The sequence below is a fragment of the Akanthomyces muscarius genome, chromosome 3, assembly GCF_028009165.1.
Source record: "Akanthomyces muscarius strain Ve6 chromosome 3, whole genome shotgun sequence".
Taxonomy (NCBI): domain Eukaryota; kingdom Fungi; phylum Ascomycota; class Sordariomycetes; order Hypocreales; family Cordycipitaceae; genus Akanthomyces; species Akanthomyces muscarius.
The window spans coordinates 2,844,753-2,869,013 of NC_079243.1; the positions used below are offsets into that span (position 1 = coordinate 2,844,753).

Sequence of the window (24,261 nt, forward strand, 5' to 3'; positions counted from 1 at the left end):
CATGCGCACGCCGTGTCGGCCCCCGCGATCAGCGACGGGCCAACCTGTCCGCCCTGCGGCATCGAACCATTCGAATGCGTATGGACCAACAACAAACAATATTATTACGAACGCGCGATTGCGCATTTCACTCCCTAAATCCAGCACGTTTGAGCCATCTCCTTCGTCGCTGGACACCACTTGACGCACCCACCAGAATGTCAGCAAACGCGTCCTTGCATGTTGACGAGCACCGGTGCTGGCATGCAGGCGCTTAGTCCATGATGGCTGTAGGGCGCCTTTACAATGTATAAAGCCCTACAATTCACGTTTATGAAGCTGAGGGGTCACACCGTACCCTACGACAACACCGGCTGAGCGAAACCTATTCCATATACAACTGCCTGCGAGCTAAAACCAACGACCGGCTGAAGCAGTGCGTCCGCGATCGGAAAGACAACCTTGAAGCCACTGGCGATCTCTCTTTCCATCGAGATGCACAGCTGGCGATGCAATAGCAATGCGCCACCTAGGACGACCCTGGCAACCACGATGCAGAGCGCCGACAGCGGACTGGTCTTTTTGGGCTGACAAAGATGAACACTCGAGCAGAGGCAAGCGAGCAAAAAGCCGAGGCTATCGTACCATGTACACGCCTTCATTCATGCGCACCGGGACCGCGACAACCACGCAGGTCCAATCTCTGGATAGTGGCGCGACTCTTGCCCAAAACCCGTAAACGGGCCTTCATTGTTGGCAAGATGCAGGCGAGCGGGGGCATCGGCAAAGCCCAGGTTACACCCCCCACCGTCATGGCCTTTGCGTATCGAGATGCGCGCAACAGGAGGCAGGGTTGTCGCCCGATGCAGGCATGGATGGGCGACGGTGATGCGCTGTTGCTGCCTCGGCAAGCAGCAGAGATTTTTGTCTTTGGGAACCGCCCAATATTGGGGGTATGGAAAAGCCGAGAAAGGGAAGACCTTGTCCGCGCAGCGAGTTTCGCAATCCCGCCTCGCTAATAATAGGGCGAGACACGGAAAATCAATACGTTTTTGAATGTTGTACTGAGAACTTGCCCGACGCACTTGCGCGGACCAGGTTGACACGGCAAAAGAAAAATGGCCATAGGATGCAAAATAGCAATCAATATACCTTATTTCCGAATATTCATCACAGACAATGTAGTGGGTAATGTGTGACCTGCTAATTAGAGATATAACCGACAACGACGTCGAGCCGCAAACTTTCCCCGGAACGCGCAGACCCCTAACTTTCGAGCAAGGCTAGACACTGGTAATAGTAACTGAGGGGACGTGTACCGAGTATACCTGTGCTGGATGTAGATATGTCATATGCAGCATACCGCTGCACTGTGGATTGGCAAGTGGATGGACCAGGGTCCTGCAGTTGCAGAGGGGCTTCAGCAAGAACATGCCTGCCCGCATATGAGGTTGGGATGACTGGGGCCCCTTGCGACGCACAAAGTTCAGAAGACGCAGTACGATTGAACATTTTTTCCCAAACAAGAGAATTACCGTTTGTCGCAGCGACAAAACGTCGGCGCAGCGACAAAACGTTGGCGCAAGCGGGCATCGATCACCTACAAGAGAGAGAGAGACAGGCCGCGTGGTGCAATTATGCAGCGCAGACTAACAAAGCCACATTTACAGCCATCCCCGAAAGCTCGCGGATGACCAGTAATTTGACTTTCAAACCGCAATCTGCCGCGTTATCAGACTGGGCCATGGCCGAGACGCTGATGGAGTCAAAGGCACCTAGAGCGTGCAATCATGGGTCTTATATCCACACGGAGGCCTTTCCTGCGAGGGGAAAAAGAAAGGAAAAAAGTAATAGATATGGTAAAAACGACAAGAGGATATTACTCTGATCTGGCGAGCGGATGGGCCGCCCAACCGCCTCCGCACAGTACTCCATATTAATTACAGCGAGCAGAATGTGGGCACATCCGTGCCTTCCATGCTACCCTCTCAATCTGCAAAGCAGCCCGAGGCCACATGATCTATACGACGTTGCTAGGGTGAATGCTAGAGATGCTAGTAAGATGAAAGAAGATAGGGCTCGGATACTAGAGAGGAGGGCTGGTAAGTCATAGTGCAGAGCACTGAGCGTGAAACGGATTGAGCCACGACCGACGGCCCAGGGGAAGGCAGACGGGTCTTGTCCGCGACAGCTTGCATGACATGAACCAGCCTGCCGGCCACAGATTCTGGCATCAAACGTGCATGGTACTTACCCAGGTTTAACTTTAGCGTCATGCGGGCCGGCAAAACATCTGCAGGTGTGCATGAGCATGAGAGTCCGGCTTACCAGTCGTCTGGTTCTGTGTGGTTCATGCGTGCCCCCTCGGCAATTGTCTGAGACGGGCTGCGAGCGAAGCCATCGAGTACGACTGCGCTCTTGTATACGATGAAAGGGCGGACCGGTCTCGGGTTCGATGCAGACATGTCTATACAATTTGGTTTGTCCGTTGGGCGGTTGCTAGTCCTGCCGCGCCCTCTAGGTATGCCATCAAGTCAGTCAAGAACTCCAACAATGTGGGAGAAGAAAAAGCACCACCGGGAATATCTGCCGTCCTCGCCACTAAAAAAGCAGATGCTCCGATGCCATTCAGGGTCCATTCCAGAGTGTCGGTACCATTTGCCACGCAACCCACGCCATGCAACCACACAAAAGCCAGCCCTGCTTCTGTCTTGGGCCCGGCGCCGGGTATCCTTCATCTGGTCCCCCCCATGCGCCCTCTCTCCCCACTTCCCAACCTGAGAAAAGTAAAATAAAAATGTGACGAGTTCTTTTTGAGCCCCGGTGTCAAGTCTGCTGGCTGGACGCCGCTAGCCATCCTGGCCCAATTCGCATCAAGACGCCTGTTTCCTAAAGTCGAAACAAGTGCAGCGAAAGCAAACTTGAAGCAACACACCAATGCCATCATTTTATGACCGCGCCCGCTGCGGAGTACTAACGGCGTACCATGCCTCAATTTGCTCACCCGCGTACCTCATGGTCATTACAGCTGACCAAGGACCCCGGCACTCATCAGCGTTTCCGTGTAACCACTACACGGTCAAATGTCTCGGCGCCTATTACTTGTTCCAGACCACGGGGGATATTTAGGCCTGTCTCTACAGAGTAATTACAGGATTACGCGTTGCGCTTTTGATCTTCTAATGCTCTCCGGCGCGCGACCGCACTCCATCACTCTCTTCCTCCCCTGCAATTCCAACTGCAAGCTCCTCTCCTGTCCCGGCTCTCCGTCGTCTCCGCGCCACATCCCCCACTCCCGCCCAATGGGTGGCATTGGTCGTCACGTCGTGAGGCGGCGCTCCCAACAGCAAACCCTCCTCACTGCAACATGGGTCCGGTCATGGACGCGGCCAAAGAACCTCAACAGCCAATACTTCAGCCACTCGGCCGACTGGCCCTGCTTGCCCGACCAATAGGTGGTGCCGCTGCACTCTTGTCACCTTGGATGCTAAAAAGTTTCCGCTGCGCCGACTACCTCAGCTTCTTACATCCTTGGGGCCTGAGCAGCTCGGCTTGTCTAGTCCGCGCGGATAGGAAACGAGGAAGCATGCGAGCTGAAATGGCACTTTTGGCATGCTCTTTAGTAGTCGAAAGTTTAACCTTTCGTGACTGAGTTTGCGTACTGCATTAGCTCAGCCCACCCGCCGCCTGTGCCAAGGCTATTGCACACCGGCATTCCATTTACACGAGCTCTCAACATGCTGTAATCCAGTAACCATGGGGATGCAGTCAGTCCTGCTCTCATGGCCCTTTTGACCCTTTCGGCCCTGCAAATTGGACTAAATCGAACCCAGAAGGGGTGTGGCGGACGCCAACCCGCAAAGTTATTTTCAGCTGCTTGCCCACAAGTGCCAGGTTCAGGCTGCAGCCTTCTGCACACCACCGTTACTGCCCGCCATTTTGAGGGCGTGCTGCCAACCACTCAGCATCGAGCCTGGCGTTTTATCACATTTTCTTGGGACAAGAAAGGCAGGCTGCAAACCGGATGCATGACAGTCTACCGCCCACACCCCATGTACTCTCGATAGTCTCTACATCTATCACTAACCACGCGTATTTCCCCTGGCGTTTTTGACTCTGCCTCTTTGGGTAAACGAAACTTGAGCAGTCGAGGAATGGAAGCGGAACGGTTCCAGTATTGTTCAAGGCGCCATGTCTCGGCGATATGTCTCCGCACATCGAGCTCAGCCTCCGTCGAGCCTACGTCGCCCTTAAGACATTCAACGGGAACCTTGCAGTGATCGCCCTGTTTGAATCATTTTCTATTTTTGTTTCGAATGACATGCTAATGAGGGGATTCAGAGTTCTCTCCCCGTCGTAAATGAGGTAGTTCTTATGCCGGATCGCCATTCTTCCGGTGACCTGGAACGTTACGCGGATAATGGACGAGCCAAGGGTTGGGACCGATGCAAAGAATAGCACTTCAACCGAAACTTGTAAAAAATGAGGCATTTATGACCTGGGCCAATCATTGGGCCTGACTTGTACTTTACCGGTCACTACGAGGCCCTTGTATTACATAGAACTTCTTGGCATGCTCGAGCGCCATGTACTGGAAGATGACCTGACGCGAATAAGACAGCTCAGAAGGGTGATATTTGGTATGGAAACTACCTTGGATGACAATGACGTGAGTGAGTTGTCGCTCGAAAGTATACTCTTTTTGAGTATCTGACTGTTGGGCAGATTCCTTCCGTTCAGACAACCTGAATATCCACAGGAATAAGAGAAGCGTCGACTATGCGGGCGACGACGGCTTTGCAGCGCTGGGTTTGAGAGATGTTTGGACCCGATTTACGCAGATTGAGCGGCAGCATTCTGAGCGGATAGTTTGGCCAAGTAAAAAAGACAAATCCCAGTAATAGCACTAATAATCCCAATTAATAGTAATAATAACAAGATGCCTCCATCTTATGCGTCAGTCAAGTGGCTTGCATAAACCCCATAGAATGGTGGCATGAAAGCCTACATAATTCGCATCACAATTGAGTGAAACCACGACATAGACTCAAGGAAAGGCATGCACCTACAACTACTAGCTCATATTGATTTGCCAAGCAAGTATATGATCGACTCGATGCCATCGGGATAAATCTGGTGACATCATCCCGAGGCCCCACCACCACGTCGACCCCTCAGCACCCCGCCATAGCTCCCACGATCAACATCATAGACTTCTGCGACCTTTTCCCCTTTTCAAGGCCTTCGCTCCAGACACGTTGCGAGCGTTCAATTTGAAAATTTCATCATCAATTCCTCAGGGTACGTGACTTGGATATCGCTCTCGTCTCGGCCGGCTCACCCATCACCTCTCGGCACGACGACAACAGCTTAGCCACTCCCGCCCTCCCCGAGCTCATCCGCTGACCCGAACGTGACAACCAGGAACCTCTAGACCGATAAGAAACACCCGATTCATATCCGTCACCATGTCTGCCATGCCCGCCACTTCCGGCCACTCTGCAGCTTGCTGCAACCTGCCCCCCATCGTGACCAAGGGTTATCAGGCCAAGGGCAAATACGAAGAAGTTGGTGGCTACAAGAGTTGTATGTAACACTGCGACGGCATACCACCCCGTCAAAACGGAGTGCCAAAAAGCCGCTTGTTGGTCTGATTGTGATGCTAACGGTGCTTGAAAAGACGTTACTGGCCCCGCCGACGCCACCAAGGCCATTGTCGTCATCTACGACATCTTCGGTTACTTTGAGCAGACTCTGCAGGGCGCCGACATCCTTGCCCACAGCGGCGAACAAAAGTACAAGGTCTACATTCCCGACTTTTTCAAGGGCGACCCTTGCCCCATTGAATGGTATGAACTGTGCACCTTGCCACAATTCCGCAACTCGAGGCTAACTGCTACAGGTACCCTCCCGACAACGAGCAGAAGCAAAAGGACCTCGGCGCCTTTTTCGAAAAGAACCCCCCCACCAGCGCCTCGTCCGCTCTCCCTAGCTATGTGCAGGCTGTCAAGACCCAGACTCCCTCTGTCAAGAGCGCTGGCGTCCTCGGTGTAAGCATCAGCACCACCGCAATGATATGAGAACGAATCGCTGACTGAACGGTGCAGTACTGCTGGGGTGGCAAGGCCGTAGCTCTGGCCACCAAGGAGTCCTCCAACCCCTTTGCTGCTGCCGCCGCGGTGCACCCTGCCATGGTCGATGCCGCCGACGCTCCCGGCATCAAGGTTCCCTTCATCCTGCTCGCCTCGGGCGACGAGCCTGCCGAGGACGTCAAGAAGTTTGAGCATGCGCTCACCGTCCCCAAGCACGTCGAGACCTTTGCCGACCAGATCCACGGCTGGATGGCTGCCCGCGCCAACCTGAGCGACGACCGCGTCAAGGCCGAGTATGAGCGTGGCTACAAGACCCTGCTCACATTCTTCGGCAAGCACCTGTAAACGTGACTGTGACGGGAGCTGTTTAATGACTAGTACACGACTATAGATGACTTGCATCTCAAAAAGATAGAATAGTAAACGGCATATCTCTCTGCAAAACGCTCCAACTCTTGCTCATCTGTTTACGGAATGTGTGACTTTATTCTCATATATACCATCAGCCATGACCTATCTCGTAGCCTTGAGCTCCTCTGCCTGCCTCAAAATAGCATCGAGATTCAACAACTCAAACTTGCCCTGCGGCAGCGGCGCACTGGGGTGCGGGTTGCGAACCGACGTCGAAATCATGTATTCCTTGCCCAGGAACCACTCAATCCGCAAGTCCACGTCTGTCACGCGCTTCCCGCCGGCCGATCCAAAAAACACTTCCAATCCGCCGCCGCCACCCTCGCGCGTCTCCCCCGGCGGCGCAAAGCCACGCATCTCCAAGTCGCCCAGCCAACTCGCCAGCAGCGCCTCGCCTGTCATCTTGACGTACGCCTCGCGCAGGCACCACAGCGTGTAAAAGTACGCGAGCTTCTTGTCCGCGACCGCCGCCGACGTGTAGGCCCCGGCCTCCACGACCGGCGGCAGCTCCCGCAGCCGCCGCGCCTCCACGGGCGACAGCACCGAGTCGTGCATATCGACGTACTTGGACCACCCGTCGGCCTGGATGGACTCGAGGTCGCGGACGCGCCGCTCGCCGGCACACACGACGTCGACGCCGACCTGCGTGCCCTCCGGCGCGCCGTAGGCCGCCAGCACCACGACCAGCCCCGCCTGGTGGGAGACGTTGAAGAGCAGCGGCTGGTGCTGCGAGCCTGCCGGGTGGTAGAAGACGGGTTTGGTGTGCGGATCGCGCACCGCCGTGGCGGCGTCCCAGGCCAAGCCGGGAGTGTGCTGCGCGATGAGCAGTCGCTTGAGGAGCGCGGAGCCCAGCGCGAGCTTGGCGTCGCGGACGTGGTAGTAGCGGAGAACGGCGGCGCGTTCACTGTCTAGTAGTAGATCCATGGCGCGCGCGGCCTACATGGCGAGGCTCGTCAGCATCTCCGACACACATTCGTGGGGTTGAGCAGCGGCAGCTCACCACATGCTCCAGCTCGGCAGTCTTGGAGGCTTCGGGCCATAGCTTCCGCGTATCAAGCACCCATTGAAGAACCTTGGCCATTCTCTGCTAGTTTTTGTCAACGTTGAGGGGTGTTGAATGTCCCGCTCTGCGCAGCTCGGGTGACGGCGGAACGGTTCGAGGGGGCGTGACGAAGCTAAAGATGCTAGCAGGCTGCACGTGTACGCAGGGCGGCAGGCTAGATCGGAGATCTGGAGAGCAGTTTGTAGGGATATGACTCCCAAGAAGGCTCAAAATTTGAAAGGAAAGAAGAAAAAGCACGCGCGGATGTAGATGTAAGATTCGGCTTACGATGAGATCTGCTCGAGTGTTTGTAGGCGGGGCTGCCGCAACCCCACCTCAAATTATGTTTGGAAGTACTGTGCGGTCACGTATTCTTTATTATGCTTCTCGACTAAGCAATTATAATTGCAAAATTAATTCTTTTTATTCTATTTCACTTCTAAAAAACCAAGATTCGTCTGAAAAGTTCTCTTAGCTCTCTCGGAACGTTGAGTTATTTCCAAGATACTACTGCCACCCATGCGGCAGGCATGTCACTTATACTATCAAGCAAAATGGCTCGAAAAGTCGTACCGAAGCGCCAGGGGGTTCTTGAAGCGTTAGCATCCTGGCCATTATTTCGTGCCTTGGATATACTTACTGGGGCTTGTGCCCGTGCTGCCTCTGGGTCGGTCTTCACAAGCTGGCTCATCTTGTAAGCAGGCTGGTCTGCGATATTGGCTGGATCGCTAAAGACCATTTTCAAGGTGCCCTGGGACATTGGATCAACAATCGTCTTCCACTTGTCCCTCCGCACCTCGCTATAAATGTCCAAGATTGTGTCGTTGGCCTTTTCTTCATGAATCGCGACGAGGCAATCGCGCAAAGAGCCGATATCGGCAATCCCGCCATTCAACCCCAAGGCGCCACTATCCGCAACGATTAGACACACAAAACATTCATCTCACCAAAAGGCTTTCCGGAAACGTACTAAGGACAGCACAAGTGCGCTGCGTCCGAGGCGAGCAAGACTTTACCGACGCGCATACTATCCACGATTCTCTGGTGGATCTGGTACGTTATTGCGCGCGCGACCTTGTACTGCTCTGGTGATGGTTGCCCAGGGAGCAGGGCTTTCAGGGCATCGTCTAGCTCTGCGCCCTTGGGGTTGCCTTCGAAGCGGCAAATGACCCGCCAATGATTAGGTTCCTTGTCGGGACGGAATGCAAGCCACGCATCTTCAGGGTGCAAGAAGAGGTTCGAGTCCGCCGTCTCCGGCAGGTTCGACTCCAAATCATACGTCAACTGTAACGGCGTCAGTGCCTCCCACGTACTCGCATATCGAAAATGCTTACATCAATCGCAACGAGATTTTTATCCCAAGTGAAGCCAGGCATAGGTTGCTCGCCAAAAAGCGCCTTCCGGACAAAGCTCCTGCCGCCATCGCAGCCAACAATGTATTGCGACTCAATCCTCTTTTGGCCGTTTGCCGTCCGTACGTCGACCCAAGCTGACAGTTCATTCTGGCCCAGGTCAACCACTTCATGGCCGTACAAAATGTCGACCTCGTCGTGCTGTGCGGCGTGCGACCCGATAATGGCGGCCAGCTTGTCGAGCGACAGCGCAATCATACCTTTGCCAGGCATGCTGAACAGCGGCTTGCCATCCGCAGCGTCGCGGAAGCAAGCCGACTTGGGCTGCAGGGCGGCCGTGGTCACATCTGTCAGGATGCCGGCCCGTTCAAACTCAAACATGGACACGGGCAGATAAAAGACGGCGCGTGTCTCTTCAGTCGGACCACTGTCCTTTTCGACAACTTTGATGCCCTTGATGCCTGATTTGGCAAGCAAAATGGCGAGCAACAAGCCTGCCGGACCTGCGCCCACAATAGTGACCCCGTCTGTGATGGCCATTTTGAGCTGTTGTGATATAAGAGGCTGTGATGACTTGTGACGCTGAAACCGAAAAGGAAAGTTGGCTTGAAATTGTCTTTTGGGGGCAAAATAAAATCACTTTAAACATCACCTCCGGAGAAAACAGCGGCAAATTGCTCACCGTTGCAGCGCAATCGACGACGTATCGTCAGCGCTAGCAATCTGACCGAGTCTTGCATCCAGGACAGGCTGGGTGGTGTTGAGGCTCCGCTCCAAGTCCTGCCAGAAGAAATCTACTGCCGTCATAGGGAACAGTCAGAGGGAACAGTTCTTGGTCAAGAGCTCATGGCTTGCCATTATGATTCGTGTCTATTCTATAAAGTCCGTCGTCATTGTTCCACGCCCATTGCTCCTAAAATCTACCTATACCTACTACTGTACAGTTGTCTAGCAAGTCTAACTTTTGTGATGTACATGTTGCGTTTATTCTTCTTTATCATCCGGAGGCGCCTCCAGCGAAAATAGAAAGACGTGGTGATTCTGCTCCTTTTTGTCTTTATCGCCGGTCTTCTTGTCGTCTCCCTTCTCTTTGGCGTTGTCAGTTGACCCGGATCCCTTCGCGTTCGCAGTCGAGTCCTTGTTCTCCTTTTTCGTCGTGTCCACGACTCCATTCTCTAGTTTGCCGATCGTCTTTACCGGAACTCCATCCGCGTCCAAGTCGACGACGACATCCACCGTATCGAGACTACCGTCTTCCGTGTACTTCCATAGGCTCTTGAGCTCTCCACGGACGATGGCTGTCAGATAGATAGAACCCAGCACGCATGGGACAAGATACAACAGTGCTGGCTGGCCGCGCTTAAACACCAGAAGCATCGCCAACGTCGCCAGCATGCCCAGAAGGTAGCCAACCATGGACGCGTAAAAGTACGTCTTCTTGAAGTTGCTCGCTGCCACGGAAGGCGGGACCTCCTTGGGCGCGCGCAAGTACATGAGCCGGCGCGTCCAAAACCAGTCGCCCCAGTTCCCCTTGACTTCCAAGTAGGGTGCCTTGATCTCACGGTGCTTTGTTTCGCTGCGTGTCACCAGCTCGCCGGACGTCGCGTCCTTTTCCACGATTTGCAGGTCTGTGGACTCGTATTTGACTAGACGCTTGTAGTGTAGCCACAAATCAGCACGGAGAGTCCAAGCGATGACCATGCCAGGGATGACAATGTCGCCCAGGCCAAGGATACTCTGGCGGTGAGCAGCCTTGAATTGCAACTTGATCGGGACCTCGAGGGTAGTTGCCACCGTGACCATGTATGGGGTGTAAAAGACCATGAAGATGTCGTAAAAGAAAAGGCCCCAGAGTACAAGTGACCCGATGAGCAAGTCGGTAGGCGACAAGACGAGGAACGAGCAGTAGCACATTCCGTAGCCCAGTATGTTGGAAAGAAACGGCGACGTTGTGGTAAAGTATAAGACAGCCGTAGCAGCCGCCAGCGGCAAGGCCATCATTGTTGCAAACTTGATGTGCGCCTTTTCCTCGCCCACACCGTGCAGGAAAAATCGCAGCAGCCATTCGCGCTTGAATATGCCCCTAATGTTCCAGACTGTCCTTCTCAACTTCGCCGTTGGGGCGAGCAAGCTAAAGGCACCTGGTAAGGGGTTACCAATCGACGCAGGCGTGCCATCGCTCGCGTTTCCAACATTGTCGCATCCAACGACGGCCTGGCTCTTCTGATCCGCCATGCGCAGCTTGCCGTCCAGACCTCGCCAGTATTTTGGAAAGACAAAAGCAGAAACGAGATCGACGCCGTGCGCGTAGAGGGTGATTAAGCTCGCCACCGAGACAATGGACATGTACCACCGCAGAATCTTGCTGATGATGGCTGGGTCGTTGAGCCACTGGATCAGATAGTACAGGCCCATGAGCACAATTCCGGCCATGACGGGAAACAGAATGGCGTCTGACATTTCCAGACCCTGCGCCAGCTTGTCCTCCTCCTCCGTCTTGCGCCGGGCCTTTTTGTCCTTGGGTAGCGCCGCGGACGGCGGCCTCCGCAACGCGGCGTGGGCGCCGACATAGATGATGCTCGCCGCGCTGAGGACTAGCTTGGCTTCGAGGAGCAGGAAATCAAAGTCTTGGAGGGTCTCGAGCCATGTCTCGGGCCGCGATGTGGCGTTGTGGGAAGTTGAGTTGAGGCCATCTAGGATCCCCCCGCCGATGGGATCCATGATTGACGAATTAGTCGCCATGGCCCTTGATCCTTCTCGAGAAGCCTTGAACACTGCTCTGGGTTGGCAGCCTCAATGTTCAATTTTGTGGCAAGGTTGATGATGGTAGCAACTTCACTGCCGCATGAACCGGAATCAGAGACGTGGTCCCTGGAAGCCTGTGATGACTAAGGATTTAGGCGGCCAGCAGGTTGTGCTTGACAGCCAACGACAGGTTACTTTTCGACAATCTCGGTGGAGATTAAAAAAAATACGAAATTTCGTACTAATTATCTACCTTGCTTTTATTCAAAACATCCGCCTAGAAAAGTTTCTACTGGTGGTGCAGCAGCAGGGGCGTCGACACTTGGGAACAAACAGATATTCTGGGAATCATCCACCTGAGAGCTCCAATGCTAGCCGTTTTACATGATGATGCCGGGTTCCTGTTCCAAAGAACAAAGCAAATGGAGACTTCATGGAGTAGTAAAGCCTTCCAAGGTACCGTGCCCGTCATTAGCTTGCTGAGGCAGAGCAAAATACCGTTGTCTCAACCCACCGAAAATCAACGTACATCAAGTCGAAGCCTCCGTGGCGGAATCTACAACGAGACAATAATTCCGCTCATGATTCGTCGGTCATTTGATAAAACTAACAAGCCGAGTTTAATTTGTCAGTTCTTCCTGAGCCAAAACAGCCACTAGAGCAGGTATAGAGCCAGTATTCATACACTCATCGCCGGCACTGACTGACTAGAGCGGCAACGAATTGATACAAGAGATGCTACACGACCTTGCCATTGCATTCTTAGTCTTGCTAAAGAACTGTTATGTAAATGTATTAGATTAGCGAGCAAGAAAATATTTGTCTATTAATAGCATCGCTAGAAACCAGTATTGGTCGATATCAACGGCAGCGCCACCATCAAGCCGGTGCCCCACTCCCCAGTGACAGCATTTGCATGTCGACACTTTACTCTCTCGCGACAAACACCTCTCAGTCGCACAAGCAGCACCCTCCACATTGCCAATTCTCACCATGACGACAAATATAATACTCGAGACCACAATGGTGAGCTTATCTGCGCGCCACGCACTCGCCCAGCCCCGTCCTCTGACACACTCACCCACTAACCTCGCAACAGGGCTCCATCACGCTGGAGCTCTACACGGAACACGCCCCCAAGACCTGCACAAACTTCACCACGCTCGTGCGCCGGGGCTACTACGGCAGCACAATCTTCCACCGCATCATCCCCAACTTTATGATCCAGGGCGGCGACCCGACGGGCACTGGCCGCGGCGGGTCGTCCATCTACGGGGACAAGTTTGCCGACGAGATCAGCGCCGGGCTCAAGCACACGGGGGCCGGGATCCTGAGCATGGCCAACTCGGGCCCGGACACCAATGGGTCGCAGTTCTTCATCACCCTGGCGCCCACGCCCTGGCTCGACGGCAAGCACACCATCTTTGGCCGCGTGACGAGGGGGATGGCGACGGTGAAGCGCATGGGCATGGTGCCGACGGGTGCCGAGGACCGGCCGGTGGAAGAGGTGAGGATTGTGACGGCCAGAGTGGCGGAGGGATCAGAGGACGAAGTCTAAAAGGGTAGTCTTGTTTTGGATCACGGGTTTCGTCTGTAAAAAAGACGATTGCAAACACGGAGCCTGGGCACATCAGCTCATGACCACAAACTGTACCATGTATGGCTTGATACTTGTAACCCATTCACAGCTTACTGCAGTTTACAGTCACAAAATATGCAAGACGAAAATAACATGAATCAAAAAGACCCATTCTACTCCAATTGACTGTATAAACTTCTGGATTCGCCGATGGATATCCATCCATCCATGCACCCACAACCAAACAGAAAAAGAAAAGTCTCTTTTTCTCGAAGAGCCAGCTCGCTGCAGTAAGTAGAGCAAGCAAAATGACTGAAAAGAAAGAAACGCCATATTTCTCCAATAAAACGCCGCCGGGCCCGCATGTGCGGAAATGCTAAGGATATGTCTTCTTTTGGTTCTTCTGTTCCCGTTAACCCGTCTCTCCCAACACGCTCCCCGCCCTTTGCCATTTGCGATGAACAGAGTAATAGCAAAAGTACAGAAAGTAAATTCAAAGCGAGGAAAGCCAATGTAGCCAAAAAAAAAAAAAAATAAGAAGCGAAAAAGAGAAGCGGTTTGAAAAACAAAGGCAAAAAAATAATCGAGTGGTGAAACAATAGAGGGAGCGAGCCTGTCCCTGATGCAAAAAGTGTATGATGAGGGAAAACAGAGGCCCAATATAGAGACCATGTAAGCTCGAGGTCGCACTCGCTGATTGAGTGTGCGTGATCGAGGGGCAATAGTTATCCAAGTGGTAGCGTTGATACAAGTTTGAGGCAATGCAGGGGTCATGGTTTCCAGGACGCAATACATCATCGTGAGCAGTCCTGTCCAGCCATGACCCTGCGTGATTATCATAATCATCGGCCGGGCGGCGAAGACATTGGATCTGAAGACTCTGACCTCATGTCGATGTCTCTGCCGTTTCGGGACAGGGGCGAGCTCGTAGGCTTCTGAACCTTGACCTTTTTCAGCGGGCTGGTGTGCTTATTGAGGGCCTTTGTCGGCGTTTTATCATGCGTCGAGTCGCTGTCGTCAAACTTGTGCTCTTGTTTGAGGTGCGAAGAGACGCGGGCCTTTTCCGGCTTCATGTTGGGCTTCGTCTTGAGAATGACCTTTTTGGGGGCACCGGCGGCCGACTTGATCTTCTTCTTCTTAGGGCTCGCCTCGGAGTCGTCGTCATCGTCCTCGTCGTCGTCACTGCCGGCGGCGTCTCGTTTCCTAGGGCTCGAGGCTCGCGATCCCGGTGCGGGCGTGGCTTTTTGCGACGAGGGCGGGGTGCTGTCGTGCTGGGAGTTGCCATTCATCTTTTGGGCGGCGGCGCGGCTGGCGTTGCGGCCGCTGTTGCCAATGCAGGAGCCCATGTGGTTGTTTAATCGGGTGACGAGGATGCACCGCTTGCATTTGCTGCAGGTGGCCGAGGGAAAGGACAGCACATTGGCGGGCTTGTCGGCTGGATCTGGCTTCTCCATGTCCTTCTTCTTCTTGCCGCGGCCGGGACCCGGGGCGACCCAAGACTGGCCGTAAATATCGCAGCCGGGCTTGTCAATGTACGGATGACGCTTGCAGTAGATGATGGTAGGGTCGGGCTTGACGGCGCCCTTGCCGTCGGTGGGCGCGAGCAGTCGGGGCAGATGGCACTTGGGGCAGAGTATCTCGGTGGTGGTCTTTAGCGGGTTGCCCTTGAGGGTGACCTTTCCGTCCTCGTATACGGCGGCGTCGGTTTCTATGCGAACATCGGGTTTCGAATCAGGAGTTGAGCTTTCGGAGGCGTCCGAAGCCATCTTCTCGACTCGGATGACGGCCGAGGTGGCTTTGGCCTGCTTCTCCTCGCGATGGACCTTGACGAGGAGGTCCGAGATGACGTTGTGCAATATATCGTCGAGGACGGAATGTGCCTGAAGAACAGGAGAGAAAGGCATTGTCAGCAGGAGCAGGGCAGAAGAGGCGACACAGGGGGGCCGAGGCCGCGGCGCAATTCGTGGTCGCATCACCGGCAGAGCAGACGGCAGGTCAGCGGTGCGAAGGCGTGTTGCCTATGCCGGCGGCGGCGACAAACGAGGGGAGGGGGTTCTGCTACGAGTAGGATCATACCAGTTTCTCCATGCTGCCAGCTTCGTCGCGAGCCTTGATGAGTCCAGCCCGGCCAGAAGGACTATTCATGATGGGCGGGCGGGCGATGAAGCGATACGGAAACAAAGCCCAGACCAAAATTTAGGGATGGGCTGGGTTTCGAGGGGCGGCAGGCCCTGGCTGGGGGGGCGGGCAAGCGGCGGCACGGCGACGGATGACAGCGCTCCCTCTCTGGTCGGCGGCCGCGACGTAAAGGCGTGGATGTGGTGGGAGCAGCGCAGGCACAGGCCGCGAATTGGGTTAATGGCAAAAAGGGAAAATAGAAGCAAATTGCCAAAAAGGGATTTGGATTAAGAAAACGATGCGGCGACCCAAGGCAAATCGACCAGGGGTGGGTTTGGGTTGCCAGATGTCGGGTGCAAGAGGTGGATTTAGTCTGGCATCGGGGCAGCCTTTTCGGGGGACGTTAGTGGTTGGCCGGTAATTGCAGCGGTGCCCTATCACGAGAGCAGCAATCACCTTGCTTTGCAGAGGTAGGTAGGCAGCATTTAAATTCAATGAACAAGAATCCAATGCAGCTTTTTTCCTGTTTTGATAACTCATCTGCTCCGTGCCACTGGCTCAAATTATAATTCTCACATGGGCCTCACCTCGCTGTCACCAGCGGCCCCAGCTTACTACCTGTGCTGACACTGTGGCACTCGCCTCAGCCTCATATTGGACCAATTCAATAAAACACACGATTCAGTTGACCTGCTTTTAGAACAACGACGGCCTGTCATTTTAAAAAATTGCAGCCAATGTAGTAAGTAGCATGTATGACGGCATACGCGATTTGTCCACCAAACAGCGCGCCTAATTACCCTCCTGTGATTTACTTGACGACACATAAAACATGAGCAACTTGGAAAAGTCACCAAGCTCCCGTCATTGTAGATCGAAAGCCACGATCCCGCATGCGCAACCGCTCATACTGGTACTTTGCCCGGGGAACGAGCACGCGCTAACCTGCCTTGCCGGCCACATGGCCAAGTCGGCAGAAGCAGTGCATGCATGACGTGTGTACGAAGCCATTGATCTTTTACGACTCGGCAATCGTGCAAATTCTCTTCGACAAGACCAGACAGCCTAATCGCTTGCTCCCGCTGTACGGAGTAGCTTACGGATTACATGACAGCCATGGCGCTCTGGTGCTGGAGCCAGGCCAGGCAAACCAAGTTTATGACGACAGCCCTAGCGACGTAGCCCGCAGTCCCTGATTGGACAGCAACCTAGCAGCTATAAGTCGTTCGCATGTTGCTGTGCATCCCAACTTCCCGAGGACGTAAACTTTACCAGCATCCGAGACATTGGCTAATCTTTGTTGATGCCTACCTACTTGCTACCCACCCAAGGGGCCAAAAAAGAACAAAAGAGAGGGCGGCTGCCAGCTGCCACGAACAAAACAAATAAAAACAGAAACAAACAACGACGAGGAAAGAAGAGCACGACAAGTAGACAAAAAGAAGGAAAGGGACGGTAAAGGACGGTGAAGGACGGTGAAGGCATTTAAACATTGAAAATATAATCAATTAAATTAAAAAAAAATCGAATTTAGTAGTTTTCACTTAGATTCGTATAGCTCACATTGATTAGTCCCCCCTGTGAGAGTCGCGCCCTTGTGCCACTCGCATGCCAACTATACTGCCTTGACTAATACACAGGAAGACGTACGTTAGTCCAACTAACAGATCGCTGTAGATGCTGCTCAGTCACACGACAGGGCCTTGATGCAAGAACAATTTTAAAAGAGGCAAAAGGGAAGAGGAAGAAAAAGAAGAAGAAGAAGAAGTAGAGAAAAAAAAAAAAGAAAAAAAAAAAAGGAATGCTAACAATGTAAATACCAGCAAAGCAAATCATACCAGCCCATTCGCTACATCGTCAAACTCTTGTCCCCATTACCCCAGTCCATCCAGGTGTGCGCCAGAGCTAAATCGCATCCACCCTCACAAGCCCACCCTTCTCTCCAAATGCCACGACCGCCTCTCCCTTTCCCACCCACCAAACCCTCAGCAGTCACCCAACAACCACTCAATCCGCCTCCGCCATGTCGCTCCCGTCGTCCAAGGCTGGCGGCGTGCAGCAAAAATCAATACGATCCTTTTTCCAGCCGCCCAAAGCACCACAATACGCGCCTCCCCCGGGCTCCTCCTCCTCTGCCGTCCCTCCTCCTCCTGCCCCTCCACGACCTCCCACAACGACCTCCCCCTCACCACCGCCGCCGATTCCTCCGCCAGTCACCTCGGCCACGAACCCCACCCTCCCCAAAAACGCAACCATCCGCGCCGTCGAGCCCTCCGACATACCCGCCCTGCGCCGCCTCAACTCGCTCCTCCTGCCCGTCGCCTTCCCCGACAGCTTCTACGCCGCCGTGCTCGACCCCGCGCTGTCCCACCGCCACTCGCGCGTCATCACCTGGGCCGGCGACGGCAACGGCCTGCCCGAGGAGCCCAAGATTGTCGGCGCCATTGTCTGCATCCCCGAGGAGCAGCAGTCGGCTGATTCCTCCACCTCCTCCCTCTACATCCGCAGCCTCGGCATCCTCGCCCCGTACCGCGCGCTCGGCCTCGCCAACGCCGCCCTCGACGACATCCTCGCGCACGTCTCCTCGCCGTCGTCGGCACCCCCCCTCCGCAGCGTCACCGCGCACGTGTGGACCGAAAACGAACAGGGCCTCGCGTGGTACCTGCGGCGCGGCTTCGAGCCCGTCGGCGAGCCCGTCGAGGCGTACTACCGCCGTCTGCGGCCGGGCACGGCGATTCTCATGTCGCGGCCCGTTCGCACCGGCGGCGTCCTCCGCGCCGTGCAAGCAACCCAGAACGAAAGCAGCACCGCCGCCGCGACAGATGCGCCACCGAGTGCCGCAGCAGCAGCCATTGTGAATCGACCGCCGACGACATCGGCCAACCTCAACAGCGACGCGCGCCCCCCGCCGCGCGGCGGCGGCTCGTACCAAAACCAGCGGTCCGAGATGGAGTGGAACGACTTGCCCGTGGACATGGCGCTGCGGCCGCCGAGGCGAAACCTGGCCAGCGGGAGCGAGCCCGGCTCGGGGGCGGTGTCGGGCGCGAGCTCGCGGAGCAGCTCGAGCGCGGCGCAGAGGAAGAAGCGCGATCGGTCGTACCCGGCGGCCGCTTTTGGTAGCTGAGGGGGGAGACGCCACGGACAAACAGGCCGAAGCTGGACAGGAGAAAATACTGGTCATGAGTTTTGAATGCATTCTTATCAAGGAAGCGAGGGTCAACTTTTTAAATGGGCACATGGTAGTAGAAAATAATAACGCATAGACTTCTAGACGGCTTGCACTTACACTGCTACATCGGCAAGGCTGGTAAATCAAATCAATCACATATCAACATCAGGATCAAGGAAACGGGAAATGTCCATCAATGGATGTCAAGACAAGGAATAAGGTGCCACTGTAGATGTACAAGTTGAAACTGTTTTGAAAGCATAATGAAACGCCATAGCCAAACTCCAACAAGAAAAAAAAACACCTAATGACGCCTCCAGTACCACAGCGCTGCAACACCAACGGCTGCGGCTGCGCCAATGGCGAGCACGGCATTGTGCGACAGGGGCGAGTCTTCGACTACGTAAAGTTAGTACTGAGCGGTATCCGAGGTAGACAAAACATACTTTGTTGAGGAAGACGGTCGAGACCTCGCTTGATGTCGGTGCGCAGGTCAGCCAGGAAATCGCCAGGCTGCTCGCGGCTGGCAGCGACGAGCGCAATCAGAGCCGCGCCAACACCACTGCCATCCTTGGCAATACCAATGCGAATCTTTTCGGCGCCCTTGGGGCCAATGTCGTCCATCACTCGAAGAGCTTCGTAAATCATGTCACGGAAGAAAGGGTAGTGCTCAACAAGACTGCCGTCAACACCAATGTCGACAAGCTCGCACTCGGGGTCGTCAAGTTTGCCAGACTGAATGGCAATGGCGCCAATGGCAACCGCAGAAAGTCGCGCGGCGCGGCGCGCGACAGCATTGGCAATAGCCTTGAACGCTTGCGCGTCCTCGAGGGAGGAAGCGTTGACGCCCAGAGTCTTCTCCAGCTCCTGTCGCAGGGTGGAGAGTTCGGGTGTGTTGTCGCTGGCGGCAACCGACATGACGGCACTGTCCAGGCCCCACTGCGTGAAGAGCGAGGACTTGGGGTCAATGCTGGTGGTGGTCACATAGTCGTTGAAGCTCGAATTCGTGTCCTGGAAAAGGCCGCAGGACTTCTTCTGAAGCATGTCTACGACAGCCAATCGAACGATTTCACCGAGGAACATGCCCGAGACACGCTTCTCGAACATTTGGAAGCCTGTGTTGACGCTGTCCTGGTCAAGCTTCTTGTCCCAGGGTGTGCTGGGAAGAACGTTGAGCTGGTTGTCAAACGAGCCCCATTCAGTGTTGACGACCATTTCACCAGTGGAAGTGTCGTATTCACCGGTAATGGGCTTCTTGATGTTGGCAGTCTTTTCAATGTACGCACCGTTGGTGCCGGTACCGAAAATGGCACCGAGAATAGATTGGTGCTTGCCGACAGATGTATAGGAGCGGGCCATGAGCGTGCCGACAGTGTCGTTGACGAGAGCAGCGACCTTGACGGGAAGCCGCAGCCTGTCAATTTCGTCTTGAAGCAGAGCGCAAACATCCTTGCCAACGGCATCAGGAATGTCAAAGCCCTTGGTCCATCGAATAAGCTTTCCCTTGTTGATCCCAAGCTGTTGGACAGGGAAGCTAAAGGTGAAACCCAAGCGGAAAATGTGTTCGTCGCGGTAGCCCATGGGAGTGCTGGCAGTGTGGCGTCGGCGGGTGTGGCTTTCGAAGTGATCGGCGTGGTGCTCGCGAAGGAAGAGCTCAATCTGCTTGGCAAGGAAAGCAAAGAGTTCTTGGGCCGTCTTGGCAACCATCAGCTCTTTGGGGATGGCGACCTTGTTGTAGGTCAGATTGAAGGTGGTGTCGCCATTGAGCATGATGGAACAGACGCGGAAGTTTGTGCCGCCGAGGTCGACGGCAAGATAGAGGCCCTATTCCATGTAAGCTTGACGTGGGTAAGGAGTGCGCGGCTGTTGCAAACCTTTTCGGTGCCATTGGGGACGGCAGTGACGTAGGTCGGAATCTGGCTAACGCTGGTGCCGTCCTGCTCAAGGCCAGTGTCTGCACGAATAATGATTAGCCATTGCACAAAATCACAGCGCAAGGGATGGGGCGGAAGGCGGGGGCAGCATACTCATCTGCTTAATGAATTCGGCGACATGGGAGTTGATGTCTGCGTCGGAGAATTCAAACTGCGACACGACCTTTTTGGTCTCTTCTTGCAGGGCCATGTTGAGAGGCCACGAGGCAGGCTGTACAGTGGGAAAGGGAGCTGGATTCTGGCAGACTGGCTCCACGGCCGGGGCTAGAAATGGTGTTGAAAAGAATAGTCCGCGAGGAGAAGACGAGGGTAGATGGGACAGTTGGAGGTAGGAGAGGAGAAACTTGGCGTCGTTAAGAAGCAGCTGGGCGAGCTTGTTGAGTCGTTAGCGGCAGAGCTTGATGCAGACGGAAGTGGGCGCGGGCGAGGTGTGGGTGGGCGCATTGGCCCACTGACAACAGCGGGCAAGACTGGCAAGCTATGCTGGCTGCAGGCTGCAAAGCAGCAGCGGAGGCGAGGGGGGTTTGGGGATGCGGGGAGCTGCAAGTTGGTGGCAGGCCGGGGGCGTCGCCGGCTGACCTGGTGCTGTAGAGCACTGTAAATTCCGCCGACAACGAGTTTCTTAGCGGGCCGTCGTGCCAGTCTCGGTGGCTCTCAGCGGCAGGTAGGTAGCTGAAGACAACCAGCGAAGCCAACAGACTCGACGACGGACCAAAGGCAAGGGGGAGAAGAAAGGAAAGAAAACTCACTGCAAAAATAACCAAAAGCCCAACTACAGACAGGACACTACCCAGTGTCGTCCTCTTTGCCCGTGGCTTGGCTGCATCATCCGGCCTCCAGCCAGCGCGCCACAAGGCGCTAGCCTCTGATGTAGACGCCGCCGTGGTGATGGATGGTGGGGTGCCAGCACGGTAGCACCGTTTCCCCAATCCAGCCCGACAAATCGATTCTGTGTCTATCTCGACACAGCGGCAGGCGACTCACTAGACCGCGCACTGCCAAAGTAGACCGATGAATTCGACCCTATTGCTCTCTTCTGCACCGATGCTCGTGGCTGTGACGGGTGGCTCTGATGGCAGTGTCGCAAATGGCCCCAGACTGTGAATTTCACCGAACCGGCCGGCCCAGGGGCAGCAAATTGCGGAGAGCCTGCCCCAACAACCGGAGTCGAACCGTCGTCACGAAAGAAAAAAGTCGCTATCAAATGACGCAAACGGGGAGTGGTAATAATTGACGCAAAAATCGGTGATTGGTATGACGATGCCGGTCCGGGGTTCGTTGGCGGGTTAGCCTTGGCCTGGTACGGGGAACGGCCCGAAAGACGTGCAGGAAAGACTTGGGTTGTCGTCGCTGGCAGTGGCCTTGATGAAGCTCACGCTGCTCTTGTCTGAGCGCCGTTGAGTCTTGCTGGTGAGCCGTGGCCTAGGGTTGGTGGTGGTGCGTAGCGTCGTCTCTCACTGAGCCATGACAAGTCGCAGACTCGTTTCCTCGGTTTGCATCGTTGACGGCGCCTGCTTGGCGGCCTCGACCCGGGTAATTGGCAAGAGACACAATCTTGACAGATGTTCAAGACGGCGTTGAAGACTGCCCTGCTGCGTTTGTCATTTTGGCGGCGCTGGCTCCCTTGACCGCACTAATTCAGTCCTACCTACCTCTTAATCCATGGTCGGGCTAGTTGGCTGGCCGGCAGGGGCATCACCTCCACTTGCAAAACCGCCAACGTGGTATCTTTATTAGTACGTAATGATTTAGCGGCAGAGGTCGTCGCAAGTAAGACGTCGGTCAATTGAAGCCATAAATGTCCTGTGTAGAATCATTTAAGCGTCTTCAGCTGTTGCTGCCTTTCTTGGGCGAAAAGCTCGCGCGTGTCTACAGAGGTCGCCCCCGCAAAATGTACAGAGTAGTGAGCCAGTCTATTGCAGCGCTGACTTGCGGCACTTGTCTGCAATTCTGTTTTCCAGAGCCGTGGTCAGCTCTTGGTAGCTGTGGGATTGGCTGATTCATTGAGAAGCAAACACCTGCATCTTGTAAACTTGTCGTCGATTGTGGTTCTCGACAATGACCAGGCGCCAGTGTCGCTGCCCATGGAGCGCATGATTTCATGTTTCCACTCCATGTGGATGGCATCGACGCTCCCCAAAATGGAGGTCGGACGCCGAGTCCCGAGTACGAGTACTGGCACGCATTTATCGCCAAGATGCGCATTACGTCAACTACCAAAAATACACACCATGATGGAAATTTTTCCTAGTAACCACGCGTGAAAAGTCCGAGTTCGAGTTTCGTAAAGCAGTAGCAGCACATCTTTCAACATCACGTGAGTAAGCTGAGGTTGAAGAGAGCAAATATGCCTGGCCCACAAACAGAAACGAGGCTGAGTTGCGAAAACGCCTCCAACAGAGCAACTGCTCGGCCCCAATTGGAGCTCTCGGTGATGACAATGGTGTGATGATTCGGCACTGCCACAGGATCTGGGAAGTAGCTATTTATGAAACGGGTCGAGTGTGGCACAGTTCGGCAAAGGAGGACCCTGGGAAATGTGTCTTGTAAATATCTGACCTCGATTCCAGAAGTGGCAAGCCGTTTTTGTTGACTCAAAGCCAGCAAAGCTAAACGCTGACTTTGTGATGGTAAACGTCCGCCAGCTCAGCGCTCCCGTGCGTTGTCAAACAAAGAACGGCCGTTCCATGTTGGGTTGGGATCAAAAAGGATAAACGACAAAGCAGTCTAGACATTCGTGGTCTGGAATTATGTATTGGTAGCACAAACTAAAACCTGCGGGAGCCAGCCGCGGGGGGCTGTCGCAGGGGACTACTACAGGAGCCGACGGTAATGAGACGGTCTTGGCGAGCAACGGCGTACTGATGGCGGTGGTTTCGGAATGGAGAACCCAGGGGCCGTTGAATCATATGTCTCCATCGGGATTCTAATCAATTGTGCACTAGAATACGTGCGAACGCTCGTCTCTATCTGTAGTGTTTTCGTAGGCGTGGTAGGTTGCTCGCAATGCGTTGGTGGTGTGGGGATCAGCATGGCGTCGCCGAGCTGGAATCAATTTCCCAGCCAGCTAATTTGTCGGGCCAGCCTTGTGGCGCGAAGCTTCAATGCTTGCTGCTTGATAAATGAATGGTAAAATCTGATATGCTTGATACCTCTGATGATGATGGCGGCTGGAGGCCTAGCCTAGCATCCGGGTACTTTTTATAGCACTGGGAGGCCTTCCCCGCCTGCAATGGCCGCCGAGTGCTCTTTCAAAGCGTGGTCAGTGCTGGTCTCGGCCAATGGGCGTCGTGCGCACCGCCTCAGCCCCCTCGTATACCTACATCATACATGCGCTGGGCAAGTCTCCGGGCTTTACTTAGTAAGGAAGCTGACGAGATGTCGCCCTTGATTTCGAAAATACAGGTCAGCCACAATTGGCAGCAAAAGAAACTCACACCGATTCTCAATCCTCGGTTCCTCTCGATTTGTGCATCCTTCAAGTCGACTTGAACTCGACGCAATTAAACATCGCCTCTTGACCCCAGTCTGTCATCTCACTACCACCACACTGGTGCTTGGTAGCTTCGCAGCTGCGCCGCCTTGCCAGCCCACTCTGGTTCGCACGCCTACCACCACCTTTTACGCCCAGCCCAGCCCAGCCCAGCCCGACGCCTCGAGGTGTGCTTTGTCTTGAGCGAGGTACCAGCACTGAGGTCCCCTAACGACATCGCTGCAGACAGTTGGACAGGTACCTTTTCCCGTACCCGCCCCTCCTCGATTGGCCTTGAGCGCCCGCGCGCACACGCAAACTGGCCCAAGCCAGCCCGCCATCTGTTACTGCTTGCTACTTGGCTGCTT

General features: G+C 54.6%; 9 protein-coding genes across 10 annotated transcripts; 4 read left to right on the forward strand and 5 right to left on the reverse strand.

Moving 5' to 3' along the window:
• Positions 1-4,552: 4,552 nt before the first annotated feature.
• LMH87_002287 (uncharacterized protein) lies at positions 4,553-6,416 on the forward strand (the record flags this gene model as incomplete). 2 transcript variants are annotated; one of them, XM_056193714.1, is made up of 7 exons in its annotated part: positions 4,553-4,652; positions 4,705-4,788; positions 5,233-5,280; positions 5,404-5,565; positions 5,660-5,828; positions 5,882-6,029; positions 6,087-6,416. In XM_056193714.1, the coding sequence occupies 7 exons, from the start codon at positions 4,553-4,555 to the stop codon at positions 6,414-6,416; spliced, it is 1,041 nt and encodes a 346-aa protein (XP_056050722.1). The 2 variants fall into 2 exon arrangements, with proteins under 2 accessions (XP_056050722.1, XP_056050723.1); XM_056193715.1 differs by lacking the exons at positions 4,553-4,652; positions 4,705-4,788 and adding an exon at positions 5,039-5,079 and having other exon boundaries at positions 5,192-5,280.
• Positions 6,417-6,584: 168 nt separating this feature from the next.
• LMH87_002288 (uncharacterized protein) lies at positions 6,585-7,563 on the reverse strand (the record flags this gene model as incomplete). Its single annotated transcript, XM_056193716.1, has 2 exons — positions 6,585-7,418; positions 7,483-7,563. 2 exons carry the CDS (start codon positions 7,561-7,563, stop codon positions 6,585-6,587), a joined length of 915 nt encoding a protein of 304 aa, XP_056050724.1.
• Positions 7,564-8,069: 506 nt separating this feature from the next.
• On the reverse strand, positions 8,070-9,416 carry LMH87_002289 (uncharacterized protein; the record flags this gene model as incomplete). Its single annotated transcript, XM_056193717.1, has 4 exons — positions 8,070-8,114; positions 8,165-8,432; positions 8,495-8,808; positions 8,859-9,416. The coding sequence occupies 4 exons, from the start codon at positions 9,414-9,416 to the stop codon at positions 8,070-8,072; spliced, it is 1,185 nt and encodes a 394-aa protein (XP_056050725.1).
• A 444-nt stretch (positions 9,417-9,860) lies between these two features.
• LMH87_002290 (uncharacterized protein) lies at positions 9,861-11,597 on the reverse strand (the record flags this gene model as incomplete). Its single annotated transcript, XM_056193718.1, has 1 exon — positions 9,861-11,597. One exon carries the CDS (start codon positions 11,595-11,597, stop codon positions 9,861-9,863), a length of 1,737 nt encoding a protein of 578 aa, XP_056050726.1.
• Positions 11,598-12,614: 1,017 nt separating this feature from the next.
• Positions 12,615-13,179, forward strand: LMH87_002291 (uncharacterized protein; the record flags this gene model as incomplete). The annotated part of the gene is made up of 2 exons (XM_056193719.1): positions 12,615-12,647; positions 12,721-13,179. 2 exons carry the CDS (start codon positions 12,615-12,617, stop codon positions 13,177-13,179), a joined length of 492 nt encoding a protein of 163 aa, XP_056050727.1.
• Positions 13,180-14,042: 863 nt separating this feature from the next.
• Positions 14,043-15,345, reverse strand: LMH87_002292 (uncharacterized protein; the record flags this gene model as incomplete). The annotated part of the gene is made up of 2 exons (XM_056193720.1): positions 14,043-15,080; positions 15,277-15,345. The coding sequence occupies 2 exons, from the start codon at positions 15,343-15,345 to the stop codon at positions 14,043-14,045; spliced, it is 1,107 nt and encodes a 368-aa protein (XP_056050728.1).
• Positions 15,346-17,341: 1,996 nt separating this feature from the next.
• Positions 17,342-18,442, forward strand: LMH87_002293 (uncharacterized protein; the record flags this gene model as incomplete). Its single annotated transcript, XM_056193722.1, has 1 exon — positions 17,342-18,442. One exon carries the CDS (start codon positions 17,342-17,344, stop codon positions 18,440-18,442), a length of 1,101 nt encoding a protein of 366 aa, XP_056050729.1.
• Positions 18,443-18,791: 349 nt separating this feature from the next.
• Positions 18,792-20,611, reverse strand: LMH87_002294 (uncharacterized protein; the record flags this gene model as incomplete). Its single annotated transcript, XM_056193723.1, has 5 exons — positions 18,792-18,886; positions 18,934-20,215; positions 20,270-20,311; positions 20,362-20,441; positions 20,515-20,611. The coding sequence occupies 5 exons, from the start codon at positions 20,609-20,611 to the stop codon at positions 18,792-18,794; spliced, it is 1,596 nt and encodes a 531-aa protein (XP_056050730.1).
• Positions 20,612-23,702: 3,091 nt separating this feature from the next.
• Positions 23,703-24,191, forward strand: LMH87_002295 (uncharacterized protein; the record flags this gene model as incomplete). The annotated part of the gene is made up of 3 exons (XM_056193724.1): positions 23,703-23,782; positions 23,986-24,081; positions 24,140-24,191. 3 exons carry the CDS (start codon positions 23,703-23,705, stop codon positions 24,189-24,191), a joined length of 228 nt encoding a protein of 75 aa, XP_056050731.1.
• Between the last annotated feature and the right edge of the window lie 70 nt (positions 24,192-24,261).